Raw genomic sequence first — 20320 nt, forward strand, 5'->3', positions numbered from 1 at the left:
TCAATTAGTCTCTAGATAAAACACAAAGATTTCCATTGTAAGGAATTTTTGAAACATACAGGTATTCAGGTTAGAGCTGAAAATGTGTCGCTGGAAAAGTGCAGCAGGTCAGGCAGCATTCAAGGAGCAGGAGAATCGACATTTCGGGCATGAGCCCTTCTTCAAGCTCATGTCCGAAACGTCGATTCTCCTGTTCCTTGGATGCTGCCTGACCTGCTGTGCTTTTCCAGCGACACATTTTCAGCTCTGATCTCCAGCATCTGCAGTCCTCACTTTCTCCTAGGTATTCAGGTTAGTTTGGATCACAAACAGTTAGTGGGGCCATAAAATAAATGGAGTTCTGAATTTTGCCAAAGGATCTTGTGAACAATTCAAAATATTTATATTTGCAAATGAAAGATATATAAAAAAAAGACTCCAGTTTTATCCTACCATGCATGGTGTTAATAATGAGGCAACTTAAACTGCAAGAATGAGGCTCAATACTTTCAGATTATGCCAAATGGAAAAAAAAGCTTATTTTCACTATGCTGACGATTATACATATAGGTAGATACAAAGAGACTGATATAAAGCAAAACCATATTAAGTTTAAGTGAATAGCTTCATTTCCCCTCTGTGCTCCTCTGCCTCCAACTGAGCAATCCACTAACACTGGGATAAACCAGGAAACTACAGTCCAGTCTAACCTTGGTGATGGGGAAATTACTGGAAGCAAATCTGAGGGACGGAATTCATCTGCAGTTGAGAGGCAGGGATTTATCAAAAACAGCAACCAAAGTTCTGATAAGGGAAGATCAAGCCTAATAAACTTGACTACATTTTTTAAAGGAGTGACCAAATGAGTGCATGAGGGAAATGCATCCAACATAGACTTCATGGACTTCAGCAAGATGTTTGATAGAATCGTGCATAGGAGACTTATAGCAAAGCTAAGAGCCCATTAGATGCAAGGAAACATGGTAAAGTGGGTCCAAAATTGGCTGTGGCAGACAGAAGAGGCTGACAGTCAAGGAGTGTTTTTATAATTGAAAGACATCATTCAATGGAGTTCCACAGGGATCAGTGTTGAAGCCCCTGCTGTTTGTAGTCTGTATGAACAATTTAGACTTGAATGGAGGAGGGCTCATCAGTAGGTTTGCAGGTGATATGAAAATTAGTGGGGTGGTAAATAGTGAGGATTGCTTTAGATTACGGCATGATATATAGATGGCTGGTCAGATGGACTGATCAATGAAAAATAGAAATCAATTCAATGCACTTGGACAAGACAAGAGAGAGTATATAATGTACAGCAAGGCCTTGGGAAGCACCCAGAATCAGGAGGACCTTAATGCGTGGGTTGACTGGTTCCTTAGTGAGACAGTTATTATTTCACTGTTAAGGTGGCACAGTAACTCAGTGGTTAGCACTTCTGCCTCACAGTGACAGGAACCGAAGTTTGATTCCACCCTTAAGAGGCTCTTTCAGTGAGACTTGCACATTCTCTCAGTGTTTGTATGGGTTCTTCCAGGTGCTCCAGTTTCCTCCCACAGTCTGAAGATCGACCATGCTAAATTGCCCTATAGTGTCCTGGGATGTGTAGGTTAGGCGGGTTAGCCATGGGAATTGAGGGTTAAAACTATAGGGTAAGGGGGGAGTCTGGGTGGGATGCTCTTTGGATAGGATAGGCCGAATGGCAAATTTGTACAACTCTATGGTTCTATGATTCAAAGGTAGATAATGTAAACAACATTGCATATGGGATATTTGGCCAAGGCATAGAGTTTAACAGCAGGCAGGCTATGCAGGAGCTGTATAAACACTAGTTAAGCTGTAGCTACAGTACTGTACGCAGCTCTGGAATCCAAATTTTGGGATTGCACTTTCCAGAGGAAATTCATCATGATGTTGTCTGGGCTGGAGAGATTTTGTTTTAAAGGCGATTGGACAGACTGGGGTATTTTTCTTGGAGCAGCTGCAGTGACTTATTATTCAACACTCCACTTACACCATTTTTATGATCTTTTTGATCATTCTGCTTATAAATTCCATTAAAGAAATCACAACACCAGGTTATAGTCCAACAGGTTTATTTGGAAGTACTAGTTTTTGGACTGCTGCTCCTTTATCAGGTAGCTTTGGAGTTGGATCATAAGACACACAATTCATAGCAAAAGATTACAGTATTATGCAACAAACAATATATTGAACAAACCTAGATTGCTGATAAGTTCTGGATGTGGGTTTGCTCACTGAGCTATAAGGATTGTTTTCAGATATTTTGTTACCATAATAGGTAACATCATCAGTAAGCCTCCGGACGAAGCGTTGGTGGCATGGCTCGCTCTCTACTTGCATTTAGGTTTTCTTGGGTTACTGATGTCATTTCCTGTGATAATGTCATTGCCTGTTCTTTTTCTCGGAGTGGTAAATGGGATCCAAGTCAATGTGTTTGTTGATAGAGTTCCGGTTGGAGTGCCATGCTTCTAAGAATTCTTGTGCGTGTCTCTGTTTGGCTCGTCCTAGGATGGATGTGTTGTCCCAGTCGAAGTGGTGTCCTTCCTCATGTGTATGTAAGGCTACTACTGAGAGTGGGTCGTGTCTTTATGTGGCTAGTTGATGTTATGCATCCTGGTGGCTAGTTTTCTGCCTGTTTGTCACATGTCTTGCAAGGTATTTTGTAAATGACATTAGTTTTGCTTGTTGTCTGTATAGGGGTCTTTCAAGTTCATTAGCTGCTGTTTTAGTGTGTTGGTGGGTTTGTGGGCTACCATTATGCCAAGAGGTCTGAGTAGTCTGGCAGTCATTTCCAAGATGCCTTTGATGTAGGGGAGAGTGGCTAGGTTTTCTGGACATTTTTTTGCCTGCTTGTTGGGGTTTGTAGCTGAGAAATTGGCAGTCTGTGTTCATTGGGTCTTTCATCTTTCATTGGGTGGCACAGTGGCTCAGTGGTTAGCACTGCTGCCTCACAATGCCAGGGTCCCATGTTCGATTCCAGCCTCGGGTGACTGACTGTGGAGTTTGCACATTCTCCCAGTGTCTGCGTGGGTTTCCTCGGGGTGCCCCGGTTTCTTCCCACAGTCCAAAGATGTGCAAGTCAGGTGAATTGGCCATGCTAAATTGCCCATAGTGTTGGGTGCATTAGTCAGAGGGAAATGAGTCTGGGTGGGTTACTCTTCTGAGGGTCGGTGTGGACTGAAGGGCCTGTTTCCACGCTGTAGGGAATCTTATCTTTTAGAATGGGTTGCAGGTTTTGATTCATTATTATGTAAATCCTTGAACTACTTTTAAGTTCTCAAGAATGTAACTTAAGGTTTGTATAAAATGGTGACATCTCAGCTCATAGAAATGTATTAAAGGTGTGAGGTTAGAATGTGTCTGTTTTACAATCTTGAGTTTTTACAAGACTTTAAGTTATCTCGAGAATGTGACTTAAAGCAAGCACTGGGATTTACATATTAATGAAATGAAACCTGCAACCCATTCGAAAAGATAAGACTTAACAGCAATCTAGGTTTGTTCAACATATCATTTCAGTTTCGTGATACTGTAATCTTTTGCTATAAATTCTGTCTTATGATCCTGCTCCACAACTACCTGATGAAGGAGCAGCACTCCGAAAGCAAGTACTTCCAAATAAACCTGTTGGACTATTACCTGGTGTTATGTGATTTTTAAAAAAAAACTTTGCCCACTCCAGTCCAACACTGGCACCTCCACATCATAAATTCTGTGCCTGCGTGCTTTTCTTCATTTCAACTGATGAAGGAGCAGCACTCCTAAGGCTTGTGATTTCAAATAAACCTGCTGGACTATAACCTGATGTTGTGTGACATAAGAACAGTTACAGTGGAGGTCAGCAACTAAAAATATCAAGCAAATAGTAATGCAACTTCTTGTTCAATGTGATAACATGGTTCTGAATATCATGTCAGTTCTCCTTTACAGTAAAGAGACAACAGAACCAAGAGGTAGCCGTAGCCACTCACATCTCATTGTAATACTTGTCTTAGAACAATATGTTGAGGATCATAAAGCTAACACCTGTAGCTATAAGTCCTTCAAAAAGCAGAGAGAGAGAAAGTGCTGATTGCAAATGTTCATGAAGTACCTGAATTGTTTCTCTCACAATTGGCACCATTTCTAGGAGAATACGTTGACACAAGTTTAGGCCTCTTGGAATCAACATTCTGGGGTGTTAAACATCTTGAAGATGCTCCTGGAAGTCTCTCTGTTTCATTATATAAAGTAGACTGCAAAGGTGCAGACAAACGGCAACCTTCAGATGTGGAGAACTGTGAAAAAAAAAAATAAATTTGATAGGGTTTTAAATGTTAACACTATTGTAAAATTAATGGATCTTTAAATCAATAAGCAGCAATGACACTTCATTTCCAAATTTGAAATTGGTATACCATTCTGTTTCCCGAAAAACCCACAGGCCATGGTCTTTCAGATCTTGAGTTGTGCGTTGAAGTGGTAGTTGATAGTTTCAATGGATATTCACTGCATTCTGGTTCAGATATAGGAAAGCCTCCACGGGCATTATGATGCAATTGAGACTCCTGCACAAAATACTAACAGTTGTAAGGCAATAAATTGGAAGAGTTGACAAAAGGGAGCATGGGGAAACCTGGATTTATTGAAAAATTAGAAGGACAAAGCAATTTGAGGCAGAACTCAGACTCAACAATCAACACAATAAAATGCAGCAAGTTTGCATGTTATATATTAGTAACAGCAGAGGTATCTGTTCCCATAACCAATACATTCTGAATATAAAAGACAAAGAACTAGGATAAGGCGGCTCCTTGAACCGATAACATGTCACAGTAACGATAACCAGCATACCAGCGCACTTCCAGTTTCCTGGCCCTAACCATCATCTTTTCACCAATGACACCCAAATCACCTAACCTTTGACTGCAACACAGTCTGAGAGCAAAGCTTATTCCTTGAATGGAAGCCGACACAATCCCAAATCGCCCTCACCTAACTTCCTACCTTGCTGAACTAATTCTCAAAAACAAATCTCACTTTAAGTCCACCCACTTCCTCCAAATAAAGAATATGTTGCAATGGAAAGCAATTTGGTCCCAGCTATGAATGCCTTTTTGAAGGGACAGACCATGGGTTCCAACTGGTACTTCAGTTCTGAGATGTAGGTCAAATTAGAATATGTTTCTGCTGCCTTGGAACAAAGTTTCTGGGTAAGCAGTTTTATTGAGCCTTTGTAGAACAAATGATACATTCCAAGATGACAAAGAATTGAGGAATCAATGTTGCTTGATTTTGAAATTATCCAAATGCTGGGCAATGGCATCAATGTAGGATGAAGGTCAAACAAAATGAGGATAAAAACACCTTTAGCAGATGTAATTATTAGTGTAAATGACAATTAATATAAATAAAAATGAAGGGATCTAAAGAACAGTTAATAAGTACTTCTAGAGTGACTCAAAGTATCATTACGCAGTGAATTGCCCAAAACATAAGAGGCAGGATCTCCAGAATTGCACAAAGTTCTGAGGAAGAGGGTGAAGAAAATGATGCATTCCAACAAATTACACTGACCACAAGTTTTGGTCATTGAGTGAATGTGTTAGTTGTACACTGCTTTAACTGTTTGATAGGGTTGGCATTTCAACAATACGTGCAACAATTTGAGTAAAATGTCATTTTGATTCACTAAGTAATGAGGATCAATACAGCAACAGCACTACTTGCTTTAGATTTGGAATAATACAGATGGCACTGAAGAGTTTGAATTTTATAGAAAATGGTTAGAATAAGCCTCTTTAAGTAGTGATAACATTTATTGTGAGATGCCTCCTGTTGAGTAAACCTATCAAAGGAAAATAAAACAAAACAATTCAGTAGTTGACGACCTGTATCTAGCATTTCATTTGAGTGTTCCTGAAAGGAACTTAATTGTTTCTCTCTACAGATGTTGCTTGACCTGAGTTTCTCCAGCAATTTCTACAAAAGAAAAATACAACTGAAATGTGATTTGGGAGCATATCAGGACAATTTATATTTGGAAAGTCAGAGGATCTGTGTTTAACCAATCAAAACATTATTATATCCCCTTTACAAAACCTGCGTACCTCAGAGTGTGAAGAGGAATATTAGTGGCATTGATCAGAAAGAAAAAAAAGACAAGGATCACAGACAATTTCTTCATCATACTTGCCAAAGGTTAAAAATTGTGTGAAATTAACATAGGTGCACTTGATGGAAAGCATACAAGGTTAACAGAGAACCATTCTAAAAGTGTGGTGCTGCAAAAGCACAACAGGTCAGACAGCGTCATGTCCTGTTGGCTTGAAACAAATCTGGAGAGAAAGGAACATGCAAAGTTAATGCTGGATGCAAGTTGTGCAACTAGTGAGTTGCTTTACAAAGAGGAATATGCATCTCAAGAAGTTATTCAGTGGGTTCCCGAAGTGGTGTGTCTTGCAATATGAGGTTTGTACAGAATATGGAAATCTGATTCATTTCATTTTAAAGTAATTATATTTTGAGAGAAGGGAATTTGTTAACATTACATTAATTATGTTTATTTGTATGCAGTTGATGGGCAGTAACTGGAATTTCATTTATGCAACTGAAACAATGGCCCTTAGGTTAAAAGATGTATGCTTGTAATGTACAACTGAAAATAAACATTTGCTCAGGTTTTTAACTTTCAACTGGCTTTCTGGAAGCATTAAAAAAATCTCATCGATTTTAAAATTATTTATTGACCTTTCATTTTGCAGCTTTACCCATCCTCCATATTCTTCAGTCATATAATTTTGACCTTCTCTGCACCTCCTCACGGTTGGTAGAACACCTCACCCAAATTTCCAAACTTCTTGCCATTGTCAGCACTATTAACATCCCTTATAAAACCCATCTTTCTGATCCAACTACCATCTCCAAAATACCTGACATAACCATTCTTTTTCTTCTCTTCCCTACCATAAAACAACTTTAAACATTTTAGACATCAAAAAGGTTATATTGCAAGTTATTGTAGCTTAAAAATAAATATCATAATCACCACAAGATACATAAAAAGGAGCTGTTACCTGAATTTCATTTTCAATTTTATTTGGAGTTTCTCTCGTTGCATACAAGTCACCCAGGCCATTTGATCTACTCTCGTACAAAATTTTTGTTCCTGAAGGCGGCGCAGGTAAAGAGTTGTGTCCTTCAACAGGCAATCTTGTGGATTTCCTGGAAGGCTTGGGCTCCATCCCAGAAAATACTGCAAAACAAAAATCAAAATGAATCAGATGTTTGAACATTTTAAATGCAGCTGGGAAAGCAATAGATAGATACATGTGGGGGTTGATAGTGATAAGTCAGAGAGGAGGGTGGAGTGGAAAAGTGGGAAGGGAGCTGGACAGTTCAAGAGGGCAGCACCGAGTTGGAGTGTTGGATCTGGGATGAGGTGGGGAGAAGGGAGGTTAGGAAACTAGTGAAGTCAATGTTGATTCCGTGCAGTCTCATTGAACAGGAAATTATACACTGACAAGAGCTCGGTCAGAGAAGCTGCAGCGGAAGAGAGAAGAAAATCTGGAAGTGAACAGCAGACGTGGAACTTCTGGATGGAAGTTTGAGCATCAAGGCCCAGATCAAGTTCACACAGAGCAGCAGTGGGAGAAGAAAGGAGCAGGTGCAGCTTCCAAATGAATTCAGAGGCAGAGCACTTGAGGTGACATCATGATTCAATAGGAACTAGCTTTAGAGACTGAGAGAGTCGTTCCAGGAGGAACAAAGTGTGGTCGGTATTGTGTTAGGAAGAGAGTGAGACAGAAAAATCTGATTTGGTGAGTAGTGGGTAAGGTTGAGTAATTTGTTCCTAGTTTGTTGTCTGTAGTTGGTAAGGTTTAAAAGGCTGGAGAACCTGATGCCGTAGAATGTACTTCAAGTGCCCATAATGACCACGTGTACAGGAAGTGTTCAGTGGAGAGGTGGGGCTTTGTATTAGTAACAAAGGAAGGTATCACTGCAGTAATGAGGGAGGATGTCCAAGAAAGGTCTTCAAATGAGGCCACCTAGAGAACATTACAATGCAGTACAGGCTCTTTGGCCCTCGATGTTGCGCTGACCTGCGAAACCAATCTGAAGCCCATCTAACCTATACTATTCCATTATCATCCATATGTTTATCCAATGACCATTTAAATGCCCTTAAAGTTGGCAAGTCTACAGGCAGGGCATTCCACGCCCTTACTACTGAGTAAAGAAACTACCTCTGACATTGGTCCTATATCTATCACCCCTCAATTTAAAGCTATGTCCCCTTGTGCTAGCCATCACCATCCAAGGAAAAAGGCTCGCACTCTCCACCCTATCTAATCCTCTGATCATAAATGTCTCTATTAAGTCACCTCTTAACTTTCTTCTCTCTGGTGAAAACAGTCTCAAGTCCCTCAGCCTTTCCTCATAAGACCTTCCCTTCATACCACGCAACATCTTCTAAATCTCCTCTGCACCCTTTCCAATGCTTTCACTTCCATCCTATAAATGCAGCGACCAGAACTGTATGTATATTCCAAGCGTGGTCACACCAGACTTTTGTACAGCTGCAACATGACCTCATGGCTCTGAAACTCAATCCATCTATCAATAAAGCTAACACATGGTTTGCCTTCTTAACCTCATCAACCTGGGTGACAACTTTCAGGGATCTATGCACATGGACACAGATCTCTCTGCTCATCCACACTACCAAGAATCTTACCATTACCCCAGTACTCTGTATTCCTGTTACTCCTTCCAAAGTGAAACACCTCACTTTTCCACATTAAACTCAATTTGTCACCTCTCAGCCCAGCTCTGCAGCTTATTTATGTTCCTCTGTAACCTGCAACATTCTTTGGCACTGTCCACAACTCCACTGACTTTAGCGTCATCCACAAATTTACTAACCCATCCTTCTACGCCCTCATCCAGGTCATTTATAAAAGTGAAAAACAGCAGTAGCCCCAAAACAGACCACTAGTAACTGAACTTCAGATGAACATTTCCTCTCAACCACCACCCTCTGTCTTCTTTCAGCTAGCCAATGTCTGATCCAAACCAGCTAAATCCCCCCTCAATCTCATGCTCCTGGATTTTCTCCAATAGCCTAACGTGGGGAACCGTATCAAAATGCCTTACTGAAATCCACAGACACCACATTAACTGCTTTACCCTCATCTACTTGTTTGGTCACCTTCTCAAAGAACTCAATAAGGTTTGTGAGGCATGACCTACTCTTCACAAAACTGTGTTAACTATCCCTAATCAAATTATTCCTCTCTAGATGATTATAAATCCTCTCTCTTATAATCCTTCCCAACATTTTAGTTACAACCAAAATAATTACCAGGGCTGTCTCTACTCCCCTTCTTGAACGAGGGGACAACATTTGATATCCTCCAGTCTTCTGGCACTATTCCTGTAGACTATGAAGACAAAGATCAAAGCCAAAGGCTCTGCAATCTCCTCCCTGGCTTCCCAGAGAATTCTAAGATAACTCACTGGGGCCAGATGGGATCTATTTTCACTCTCCAGAATTGCTAACACCTCCTCCTTGTGAATCTCAATCCTGTCTAGTATAGTCTAGCTAGAGCATAGAAATAAAGAAGGGCGATTACTTTGCTGGGATTATACTATAGTCCTCCCATCAGAAGGAGATAGAGCAGATATATAGGCAAATCACAAAGATGTGAATGAAACAGGGTTACAGTTGTAGCATATTTCGACTTTGCTACCATCAGCAAAGACAGCCGCATTAGATGAAATTATTAGATAAGTTCAGAGGGGGAGTTTTTGAAGTGCATCCAGGACAGCTTTTTATGCCAGTACATAATTGTTCCTCTCAGCAGAGGAGGAGGAGGAGGCAGTGCTAAACCTAATCCTGGAAATTAAGCCAGTCATGTGGCTGAAGTTTCAGCAGGCAACCATTTTGGGGATAGTAACCACACCTCTCAGTTTCAAAGTCATTATGGAAAGTTTTAAGGATAGTGCAAACTGGTGCCCAAGTTGAGGGAAGGCCAATTTCAATATCAATAGACAAGATTTGGCAAACAGACTGGGAGCAGCTACTTACAGGCAAGTCGACATTTCAAAAGTGGGAGTCTTTTAAACATAGTATAGTTTGAAGGCCAGCGTGCTCCTCTAAGAGTGAAGAGTGAAGTGCCAGATTCCCTGGCAGTAAGTCCAGGGAATCCTGGATATCAAAGGTTTTTGAGAGTTTAATGAAGAAAAAGCAGCAAGCACGTGTTTTGTAGAGGGGAAAGATTTTGTAGCTGGAAATTTAAGTTAGGATGATGAGGTTGCAGAACACATTAAGATTAATGAGGAAGAGATTTTAAAATGTTACAGTGGTTATAAAAGGTGCATAAATCCTTAGGGCCTGATGAGATGCATCCCAGGCTGCTATGGGAGGCAAAGAAGGAAACTTCTGAGGCCTCGTAGAGAAATCTAATATTATTTTGGCTATAGGTGAAGTTCCAAGTAACTGGAGGATAGCTCATGTGGTTCCTTTGTTCAAAAACAGCAACAGGGTTAGGCCAGGTCATTACAGACCAGTTAGACTAGATAGGCTTGGTGTTTGTTGGTTGGCATAGACATGGTGAGTTGAAGGGCCTATATTTCTATGCTGTATGACTAAATCATTCATTAACAAGTAAAAAAGCTTTGGATGATGTCAGAATTCTTGACTCAGTGGTTAAAACACTCATTTCAAGGAGGGATTTAATCTTGGCATGCTTAAAATCTGTGTAAAAACAATAGGCACAATGAAATGGTTGGTGGCGGAGGTTGTTTTTCGAACAGGAGGTCTGTGACCAGGGATATACCACAAGGATTGCTGCTAGGTTCACTGCTTTTTGTCATTTATATAAATGATTTGAATATAGGAGGTATGGTTAGTAAGTTTGCAGATGACACCAAAATTAGTGGACAGTGAAGAAGATGATCAGAGTACAAATGATCAAATGGGTCAATGAACTGAGGAGTGGCAGATACAGTTTAGCTTAGATAAATGTGAGGTGTTGCATTTTGGCAAGGCAAATCAGGGCAGGACTTATACACTTAATAGTGAGATCCTGGGGAGCGTTACTGAACTAAGTGATCTTGGGTTCCTGGGAAGTGGAGTCACAGGTGGACAGAGTACTGAAGGTGGTGTTGGCATGCTTGCATCCATTGGTCATTTGCATTGAATATAGGAGTTGGGATGCCATATTGTGGCTGTTTAGGCCACTATTAGAATACTGCATCCTATTCTAGTCTCTCAGATATAGGAAAGATCATAGAATCTCGAGTGTGGCAACAGGCCTTTTGGCCTAACACATCCACACCAACCCTCTAAGGAATATCCCACCCAGACCCACTTTCCTACTTTGTTACTCTGCATTTCCCCTGCCAATTCACCTGACCTGCACATCTTTGGATGGATGCTGTTAAACTTGAAAGGGTTCAGAAAGGATTTACAAGGATGTTGCCAGGATTGGAGGGTTTGAGCTATAGAGAGAGGCTGAACAGACGAGGGTTATTTTCCTTCAAGTGTCAGAGGCTGAGGGGTGACCTTATAGAAGTTTATACAATAATGAGGGGATGAATCAGGTGAATAGCCAAAGTCTCTTTCTCAGGGTAGGCGAGTCTAAAACTAGAAGGTATAGGTTTAAGATGAAAAAGGAAAGATTTTTAAAAAGTGACCTGAGGGGCAACATTTTCATGGAGAGAGTAGTATGTGTATGGAATGACCTGCCAGAGAAAGTGGTGGATGCTGGTACAATTAAAAGGCACCTGGATGGGTACATGAATATGATGTGGAGGTGACAATGTGGGACTTGGGTGAACAAAGTCAGATGTCACACAAACACCAAGTCAAAGTCCAATAGGTTTACTTGAAATGGGGCAAGAGATAAACCCTCATCTTGCAACTCTTATAGCTACCATATTATTCCAGCCATTTGGTTTATCTTAAGAACCATCTTATTTTTGATTTTTTGTGTAATTGAGGGGGCGCAAGCAAGGGAGGGCATCTCTGTTCGCCCTCTGATGCTGCCTAATTTGCTGAGTGCTTCCATAATTTTCTGCTTTTATCTTGGGTGTTCATAACCTTGCTGTGGATGATTCCAGTGATATCACATCTGGGCTGAAACTTGGCTCACACATGTTGACACCTTTGTCCTGACTCAAAAAGTCAGCCTTACTTAACGTTCCACCATTTGCTCTGAGCAAAATGCCATAGTAACCAAATCTCATTTTGTTAATTCCCAGGCTGTGTTAAAAAACTTTCTTGTCCTTTGAACCAGCCAAGCTGTTCCAGTTACTCAATCTCTTCCTTGTAATTCTCACTCCTTATTGCACAACAAATTCAATCCTTGGTTTCTGACAGATATTCTAACTCCTTTCAGCCTTCAGCTCCTGTATGGAAAAAATGATTATCTTGGGTGATTTCAACCTTCATCTCAACTCACTTTGCTTAACCTCAAAAGGTCACTAATCTCCTGTACTCCCTAAACCTCGCTTGCCACAAACTCCCCTACCCATATTTATGGCCACCATCCTCAATCTTGTATCTCAATTTGAATATTCTGATCACAGACAAGATCCTTCTTTCATATTCCACTTCCTTCTGCCACAACCTCATACAATATCAACTGTCAAAGATCCGTTGACCCCCCCCTCACTCCCCAACATTTCTACAATACCTTGACTCAATCAATTCCTCATCTTTGCCTCCCTTATCCTCAGTACAACTTTTACTAATTCACTGAAATATTTTCCCTTGACGATGACCCAAACTTTCTCCCTTTGAAGTCTAAGGGCTATAGATTGTTTCATAGACTAATATCTACATGTTGTATTAGGCAACCAAAATCTTTCAGAGAACAAAACCTTTTTTTATAAATCTATAGTTGAACACCAATATCAGTTTCCACCCTTCCCTCAAGACATTATTCCTGTTCAGCAACTTACTGCCCCATTTGGGAAGAACACTACTTTTCTTTAAAAGAAAACCAACTGGTTTTGATTTATTATGACACATGCTTGGGTCAGGCCAGACTTGAATCTAATCATCCAGCCCAGAAACCATCATTGCACCAAGAGAGCCCTCAATACATGACTCTGACAACGCTGACAGTGCAGCGCTCCTTCAGAATTGTCAGCCATAATTTTTTGCTCAGATTCTGGAAATGTGTGGTTTGGAACTACGTGTGCTAGCGTTTAAGCCTCTTGTGATTTGAAGAAGCTACCCTCTGGAGCCAGACATTCTACCATCATGCCACAAGCCCAGACAAGAACCAAGCTCTTTCTAAAGGAGCTGTGACGTGAATAGTTGAAAAAAACAAAGGAGCTTTAATTATTTTAAGCAACCTGTTCTGGCGTGTCAGGACACACCTGCGGGCAGGTGGGACCTAAGCTTGGGCCCTCCAACATAGAGGCAGGCATAGTACCACTGCGCTAAGAACCCAGCATTTAGATATTTTTAATCAACCGTTCAGAAATGTTATGGCATACCTCTAGAGCAGGTGGGATTATATCCAGACTTCTATGCAGCTGTTCTGGTTTACCCTTGAAGTAACTAGTAGTTCAAACACTGACAGACTTGTTTATTTAGCCATTCATTGCCAGATCCAGCTTGACCACAAGCACTCCTGGCTGATCAAATAGCCTTTTTCAACTGGATGATCTGGAATGCTTTGGATAAATGCATGAGGTTCATTAATGCCATTAAGTCAGTCTAAGTTACTGATATCAAATGGAGAAGGAAGTCCATATTAACCCTTTACCAGAAGAGTAGCTCAAGCTTGATGAATAATAAATAGGTTTTTATATATTACTTAATTTTTAGTTATATCACATTTGAGATACATGTTAAGCTAACAGCAAGTACATAACATTTACAGAGTTTGAGACAAACAACCAGTTAGGTCTTTACAGGAACAGTCCTCTACATTGCTGTGGGCAACGCTTCTCATGATGTCAGTTAACCCTTTCAGATACTGTCTTATGTAACATCTATCATGAAGTTTTTTCTAGTTACTGAAACAGTTATAAAAGAAATTTAAAATAAGTCACTTTTCCCATCATTTTGTACCCTAAAAAATAGATGACATGCACTGCTTGAGATATTTGTGCGCTTTTTAAAGTGGAAAAATTACATTGTACTGGCATTATGGCTTTAAGAATATTTTCCGCTATACAATTAAAAAGATGTATATTCCTGTCAAGATAACTTTTATAAAAAAAATCTCAGATTTTTCCACTCAAATTATTTTAACTATTTTCTTAATAAGCAGCCTTTCTGCAAAATTATTTTGCAATTGCCCTCCTCATTTTAAAACAATTATAACTGTTTGTTTACTAAATATTTACACAAATCCTTGTAGATCGCGACACAAGCCTTTTCTGTAATTTTCACTATTTCTAGCTTTAACTTCTAGAGGCAGGCTTAGCATTGTGATCAGTTATGCAGCATTTTTAAACTGGCAGCTCCGTTCACAGAAGCTAACTGACTGTGTGCTTGTACACCCACAACTTCCTAAATTTTGATCTTCCTCCTTAGATGGTTGTGGTTTTTTATAATGCTAACCTGAAGAAGTCTCAAGCTCTATCTAGAGAATCTACACTATTGTTCACGGTGTTATATGTTACAGTGGTGCCCACTGCAGCTATCATCTCAATGGCTAAATTAAATCTTCAAATGATCATTGCTTATAACGTCATGGTTGTGTGCACGTGCACCATTTGGGATGTGACAACTAGATTATTGCCACCAATCCTGCTTTGAGATATTATTCCAAGTTACTAAGACCAAATGGAAAAGGATACCTCATTAAGTCTTTAGGAGAAGACTGGCTTAGTCTTGATAACAGGGAGAAAATGAGGACTGGAAAAACGAATGTCAGGTAATATCAGAGCAGAAAAATCGACGTTTTGGGCATAAGCCTTCATCTTTCCTGACAAATAGCTTATGCCCAAAATGTTGATTCTCCTGCTCCCCAGATGCTGCCTGACCTGCTGCGTTTTTCCAGCACTACACTCTCGACTTTGATCTCCAGTATCTGCAGTGAGGATTGCAGATACTGGATTCAACTATTCCAATATTCTTCTTGGAAGTTTCCCCATCTTGCACACTCCACAGATTATCACTCAGAAAATTCTGCACTCTGTATCCAAGGGGACATCAAGTCACATCCACTTTAATTCTACGGTCATGGATCTACACTTATTTTCAGTCCACCAATCCAATCATGAAAAGTTACAATTTTCTGTCTTGTAGTCCATATTCTGCCTTCGTATCTGTAACCTCCTCCATCTTGCAGCACTCTCAGAACTCTGGGTTCCTGTGATTCTGGTCTTGTTTGTGACCTCATGTCATGTTTGATGCCAGTGGCTATTGTGCTTTCAGCTCTGTAGGTTCTAGCGTGTAGAATGATCGCCACTAAATTTCTGCCCCTCCACTCCTTTGACTAAAAACTTTTTCACTAATCCCAATAGCTCTTCCTTTATTCATCAGTTCAGAGGAAAGCTCACTGGACCCAAAACGTTAACTCCAATTTCACGTCACAGATGCTACCAGACTTTCCGAAGTTTACTTTGGGTTTGATTTCACTCCTGTGAAGGGTGACACTTTCCTGAATAAAGATCCAAAACGTTTGTGGAATATAGCCAAACATTGAGTCGGATTCATTCTTTAAAAGGATAACAGCAACAGGAAGACTTGTAATCGCATTCTCAGTGTTTACAGGTATTAAACAAGTTTGTTATTAGTTTCATTACAAAACACTAAATTCTAACGTATCATTTCTGGTTGAGCTAAACACATGGAATAGATTGTAGTAAATTGCATGAAAGAGTTAACAAAGACCGATTGTATAAAATTCCCATATTCGTTCTGAGCACTTGATGCTGTGTAGAGCAGTTCAAGGATCTCTCAAGAGAAACACGAGCATAATGATTGTTTTGGGATCAATAATCCAGAGGACTGAACTAATGATCCAGAGGCAAGAGTTCAAATTGCACCATGGCAATTTGGTAATTTAAAGTCAGGTAAATTACATCTGGAATAAAATGCTCACAGTGACTATGAAACCACTGGAAAAACTTACAGATGAATGCTCATGGATAGGCACGTCAAAGTGGGTCAAGCCTGCAATCATTACGAAGTTGATAATTTGGAAATTAACTCTTTGTATAGTTTTGGACAAAAACACTGATTGATTGATTGATTGATTGATGTTCCAGCTTCCACTACAGCAAAAGCCCAATTAAAATAACACACAGGCACTAGAGTTGAATTTCAGACAGCTGTCATGCAAAGTTAACTTATTTCCTTGCAACTTCAGGTGCTACCTTTTTATGGATTACAGTATTCAAAAGGTGTATACAGGGAGTCACAGCAGTTCAGCAATCTAACCTTCAATAGAATTGTTAGGATTACGAGACACTTTCCTGGGTAAATTTGTCCACAAACTTGTCCCACTCCACCATACCTTTGCTCTTACATGGCCCACCAAATCCAGACTGCTGACATCCAATTTAGGATGTACTACTTCAGCCAGCTCTTGTAGGCCCTGAGCCACTCTAGGTTGTCCTCCAAGGACATTTGCTGTCTCCATGAAAAATCAACAACATTCCACCAGCCGCTGGGATAACACTGCACTGGAGCAGTGAAACAGACAGATTCACACAGTTTAGATAATCTTAAAAAAAAAGAGTAATATCCATGTAAAGGGAGGTAACTCAAAAGTTTCACTGGGTTGATTACCAAGGGTGAGGAAAGGTTGAGCACATTGAGCCAATCCTTAATGGAGTTCAGAAGAATAAGACGGGATGATATCAAAACATTCAACATCCTGAGGAAGCTTGACAAGGTAGATACTGAGAAAATATTTCCCTGTGCGAGAGAACTTGGAACAAGTGGCAAAGTACGAGAATTAGTGGAAGAGGAGAATTTAGCCTCAGGGTGATTAAAAATATACTCCAGACAGCACAGTAGGTTAGGTCATTGAATATATTTGAGGTTCAGCTAGAGAAATTTCTGATCTACACAAGATATGCTCTTAATTTGTAGTGATCTTATTTTTGGACAGCCACACGGACACAGGAAATTGGTGCTGTTATTAGTGGGATTGGACACTTGTGATTTCCACAGGCATCTCAGCCACAAAAAGGACTGTCTGGATTACCTGTTCTCTCTTTCTCAGCAAATACCTGCTGCCAACACACAACTCTCTCATATCGGTACAATTGTACAGCATGAAGTAGACATGTACCAGTGTCACTCTGCAGGCCCCATTCAAATTAGCATTTCAATGGTCTCTCACTTTCTATAAGCACTCCAAACATTGTACTTCCAAATAAATCTGTTGGACTATAACCTGGTGTCATGTGATTTTTAAACTTTGTCCATCCCAGTCCAACACCAGCACCTCCACATCATGACTTTGCATATGCATAGTTGCACAATGGAGTTATCTACCACGTTGAGCAAATAGTCACCTAGTAACTAAACTTTGATATGGTGGTTCAAATGGAGTTTTCAGTTCAGACAAAAAGTATTATGACTGCTGCCAGGATGCTGGGCATTGACTTAGGCAACAGTGGAGCACTGAAGGAAAGCAATCCCTCTTAGTTCTGGTGTAAGACAGAAGTGACATGCAGTGCCAGCAAAACATTAACTGTGCAGATGATAACATCCTGAACCATAGTCTGAACAAAAACACATGCCTGCTTCTCCCTAATAAATGAACAAAATGTAGTTAACTCCCTAAATGTAGGGAATAGCAGATGGCAACTCAAGGGGCTGCTAAAATCTCTTCGTCAAACTAGAAAGAACCAAACAGGTTACAAGTTCATAACCATGGTCTTTGCTCTACTGAGGCTTCAGTTGAGAGTGCAGTAGGTAGTATACTTCAGGAAGGTCATTCTTACTGAAAACAGCAGATGTTTCAATCATCATTCATCAGAGGTTCAGGATGGAGTACTTTGGGCAGAAATGGCCCTTTAGGGAAAAATATTTCTCAACCTCCCTCTTCCATTAGCATCCATTGCTATGCTTGGCCAGATTATATTTGAAGGAGATTGCCTACAACACATACGTTTGGGATCAACTAGCTTGCCAGAGGCCTTGAAATCAGCAATCACTTTACTACCAAACTGCTTCCTGTAAAAATTCTGCAACTTTAAAACAAATATAGAAAGGAAATACCCCCAAGTTCAATATAAGGCTGCAAATATTTCTTTAAATAGCATGAAATCGATGGTGGGTAGGGGAAGGTCCTTCCTACCAACTGACACATACTCATTTGCACTATAAGATGTGATAGCTTCCAACATGTTACAACTGGTGTGAAATCACTACTGTATACCATACTCTGCATACTTATAGATGCTTCACCACTCACCAACATAGCACTAAGCACAATCTGTCCCAAGTGTGCACAAAATATTTTTGAGGTCTAACAGTATCTATAGCATTTCCATCTCTCCATCATACCCCTTTCCCAACAGTATTTTATCCAAAAGCCGAGTTTAAAATTAAATCAGTACACCGACAAAACACAGACTCCAAGTTACGCTCTTCAATGTCTTGAACATTCCCTTATCTCCATTAGGATTACCATCGCAGGTTTCCTCCAGAACAAAGTTTTTAAAAAAAACTTAATGATATTAAACCACTGTCAGACTTTGTTCATACTTCTGCGATGATGTATTCCAACGTTACGAAACTGTTAGCCCGAATGGCGATCAGACGATTGGGGTGTTAAAAGATATGCGTACACCGATAGAAATCGCGAAAACCGTACAAGTAATTCGAAGCAATTTCTCCAAGGTCAGATAAAAGTTAACTGTTTTTCATCGTATTTTTCCACAAACCAGTAAGTAACTGGTTCTGAACAATCCGTGGACTATCCAGGCGTTTGGCTCGAGTACTTCCTTCCCTGCTGCAGGCCCAACCCACCATTAGTCCAACAGACCGGCGGTGTTTAAACTCTCAAACACTTTTTAAAGGCAGCAGAAACAAGCTACTTACGTCCCTTCGACACGCACCAGCCGATATTTACAAGAGAACACGAATAACTCACCTTTTGAATATTAACTGAACATCGATAACAACGAGCACTGCTAACAGCGTCTTCCGGTGAGAATCGGGCCGGCCGGATGTAGATTACACGTCAGTTCCGGCGGCGGTATCCATTCTGAGGTCACTGCCCTCAGGCAGGGGGAGGCTCTGACAGACTGGGCCTGTGTGTCAAATGTCACACTGTTTGTACCAAAGCTAGTTGCTGTTTCGTACTTTTAAATCGGGAAGCACATCCACGGTTTTTTAAACTCCTAGTCACTTTTCCTCATTCCGCGCAGTTATACCTTAGGTCATTCAAAGCTCCTATTGGCTGTCTTGAAGTCGAAACAAATCCTATTTCCCCATCTCTCAGTGAAACGGAAGATGTGAGGTTTTCTGCCTTGGTAGAAAAAACGTGAGGAAGGCGGATTATTATCTGAATCGCTATAAATTGAGATTTTAATTTGATTTATTGTTGTCACATAGCGTCATAGAGTCATATAGATGTATAGCACGGAAACAGACCCTTCTGTTCAACCCGTCCATGCCGACCAGATATCCCAACCCAATCTAATCCCACCTGCCAGCACCAGGCCCATATCCCTCCAAACCCTTCCTATTCATATACCCATCCAGATGCCTTTTAAATGTTGCAATTATACCAGCCTCCACCACTTCCTTTGGCAGCTCATTCCATACACGTACCATCCTCTGTCTGAAAAAATTGCCCCTTAGGTCTCTTTTCTATGTTTACCCTCTCGCCCTGAACCTATGCGTTCTACTTCTGGACTCCCAACCCCAGGGGAAAAAACTGTATATTTATCCTATCCATGCCTCTCATGATTTTGTAAACCTCTATAAAGTCACTCCTCAGCTTCCGACCTCACAGCAGGTTTTTGTTTTGCCTGCAGTAACAGGCAGATCATAGAACATAGAACATAGAACAATACAGCACAGAACAGGCCCTTCGGCCCACGATGTTGTGCCGAACTTCTATCCTAGATTAAGCACCCATCCATGTACCTATCCAAATGCCGCTTAAAGGTCGCCAATGATTCTGACTCTACCACTCCCACCAGCAGCGCATTCCATGCCCCCACCACTCTCTGGGTAAAGAACCCACCCCTGACATCTCCCCTATACCTTCCACCCTTCACCTTAAATTTATGCCCCCTTGTAACACTCTGTTGTACCCGGGGAAAAAGTTTCTGACTGTCTACTCTATCTATTCCTCTGATCATCTTATAAACCTCTATCAAGTGACCCCTCATCCTTCGC

At 40.6% G+C, this 20320-nt stretch overlaps 1 protein-coding gene across 2 annotated transcripts in view; it reads right to left on the reverse strand.

The window, feature by feature from the left end:
- marchf7 (membrane-associated ring finger (C3HC4) 7) overlaps positions 1 to 19192 on the reverse strand; it is a 67557-nt gene extending 48365 nt beyond the window's left edge. Inside the window, exons 1-4 of one of the 2 annotated variants that reach the window (XM_072579430.1) lie at positions 19065 to 19192; positions 7056 to 7234; positions 4398 to 4547; positions 4094 to 4277 (exon numbers count right to left, since the gene is read on the reverse strand). In XM_072579430.1, coding sequence (XP_072435531.1) covers positions 4094 to 4277; positions 4398 to 4547; positions 7056 to 7223 — 502 coding nt within the window. In that variant the 5' untranslated portion in view covers positions 7224 to 7234; positions 19065 to 19192. The remainder of the gene's footprint in view (positions 1 to 4093; positions 4278 to 4397; positions 4548 to 7055; positions 7235 to 19064) is intronic. The other variant, XM_072579431.1, reaches the window with a different exon arrangement.
- Between the last annotated feature and the right edge of the window lie 1128 nt (positions 19193 to 20320).

This window comes from Chiloscyllium punctatum, chromosome 10 (assembly GCF_047496795.1).
Source record: "Chiloscyllium punctatum isolate Juve2018m chromosome 10, sChiPun1.3, whole genome shotgun sequence".
Classification (NCBI taxonomy): Eukaryota; Metazoa; Chordata; class Chondrichthyes; order Orectolobiformes; family Hemiscylliidae; genus Chiloscyllium; species Chiloscyllium punctatum.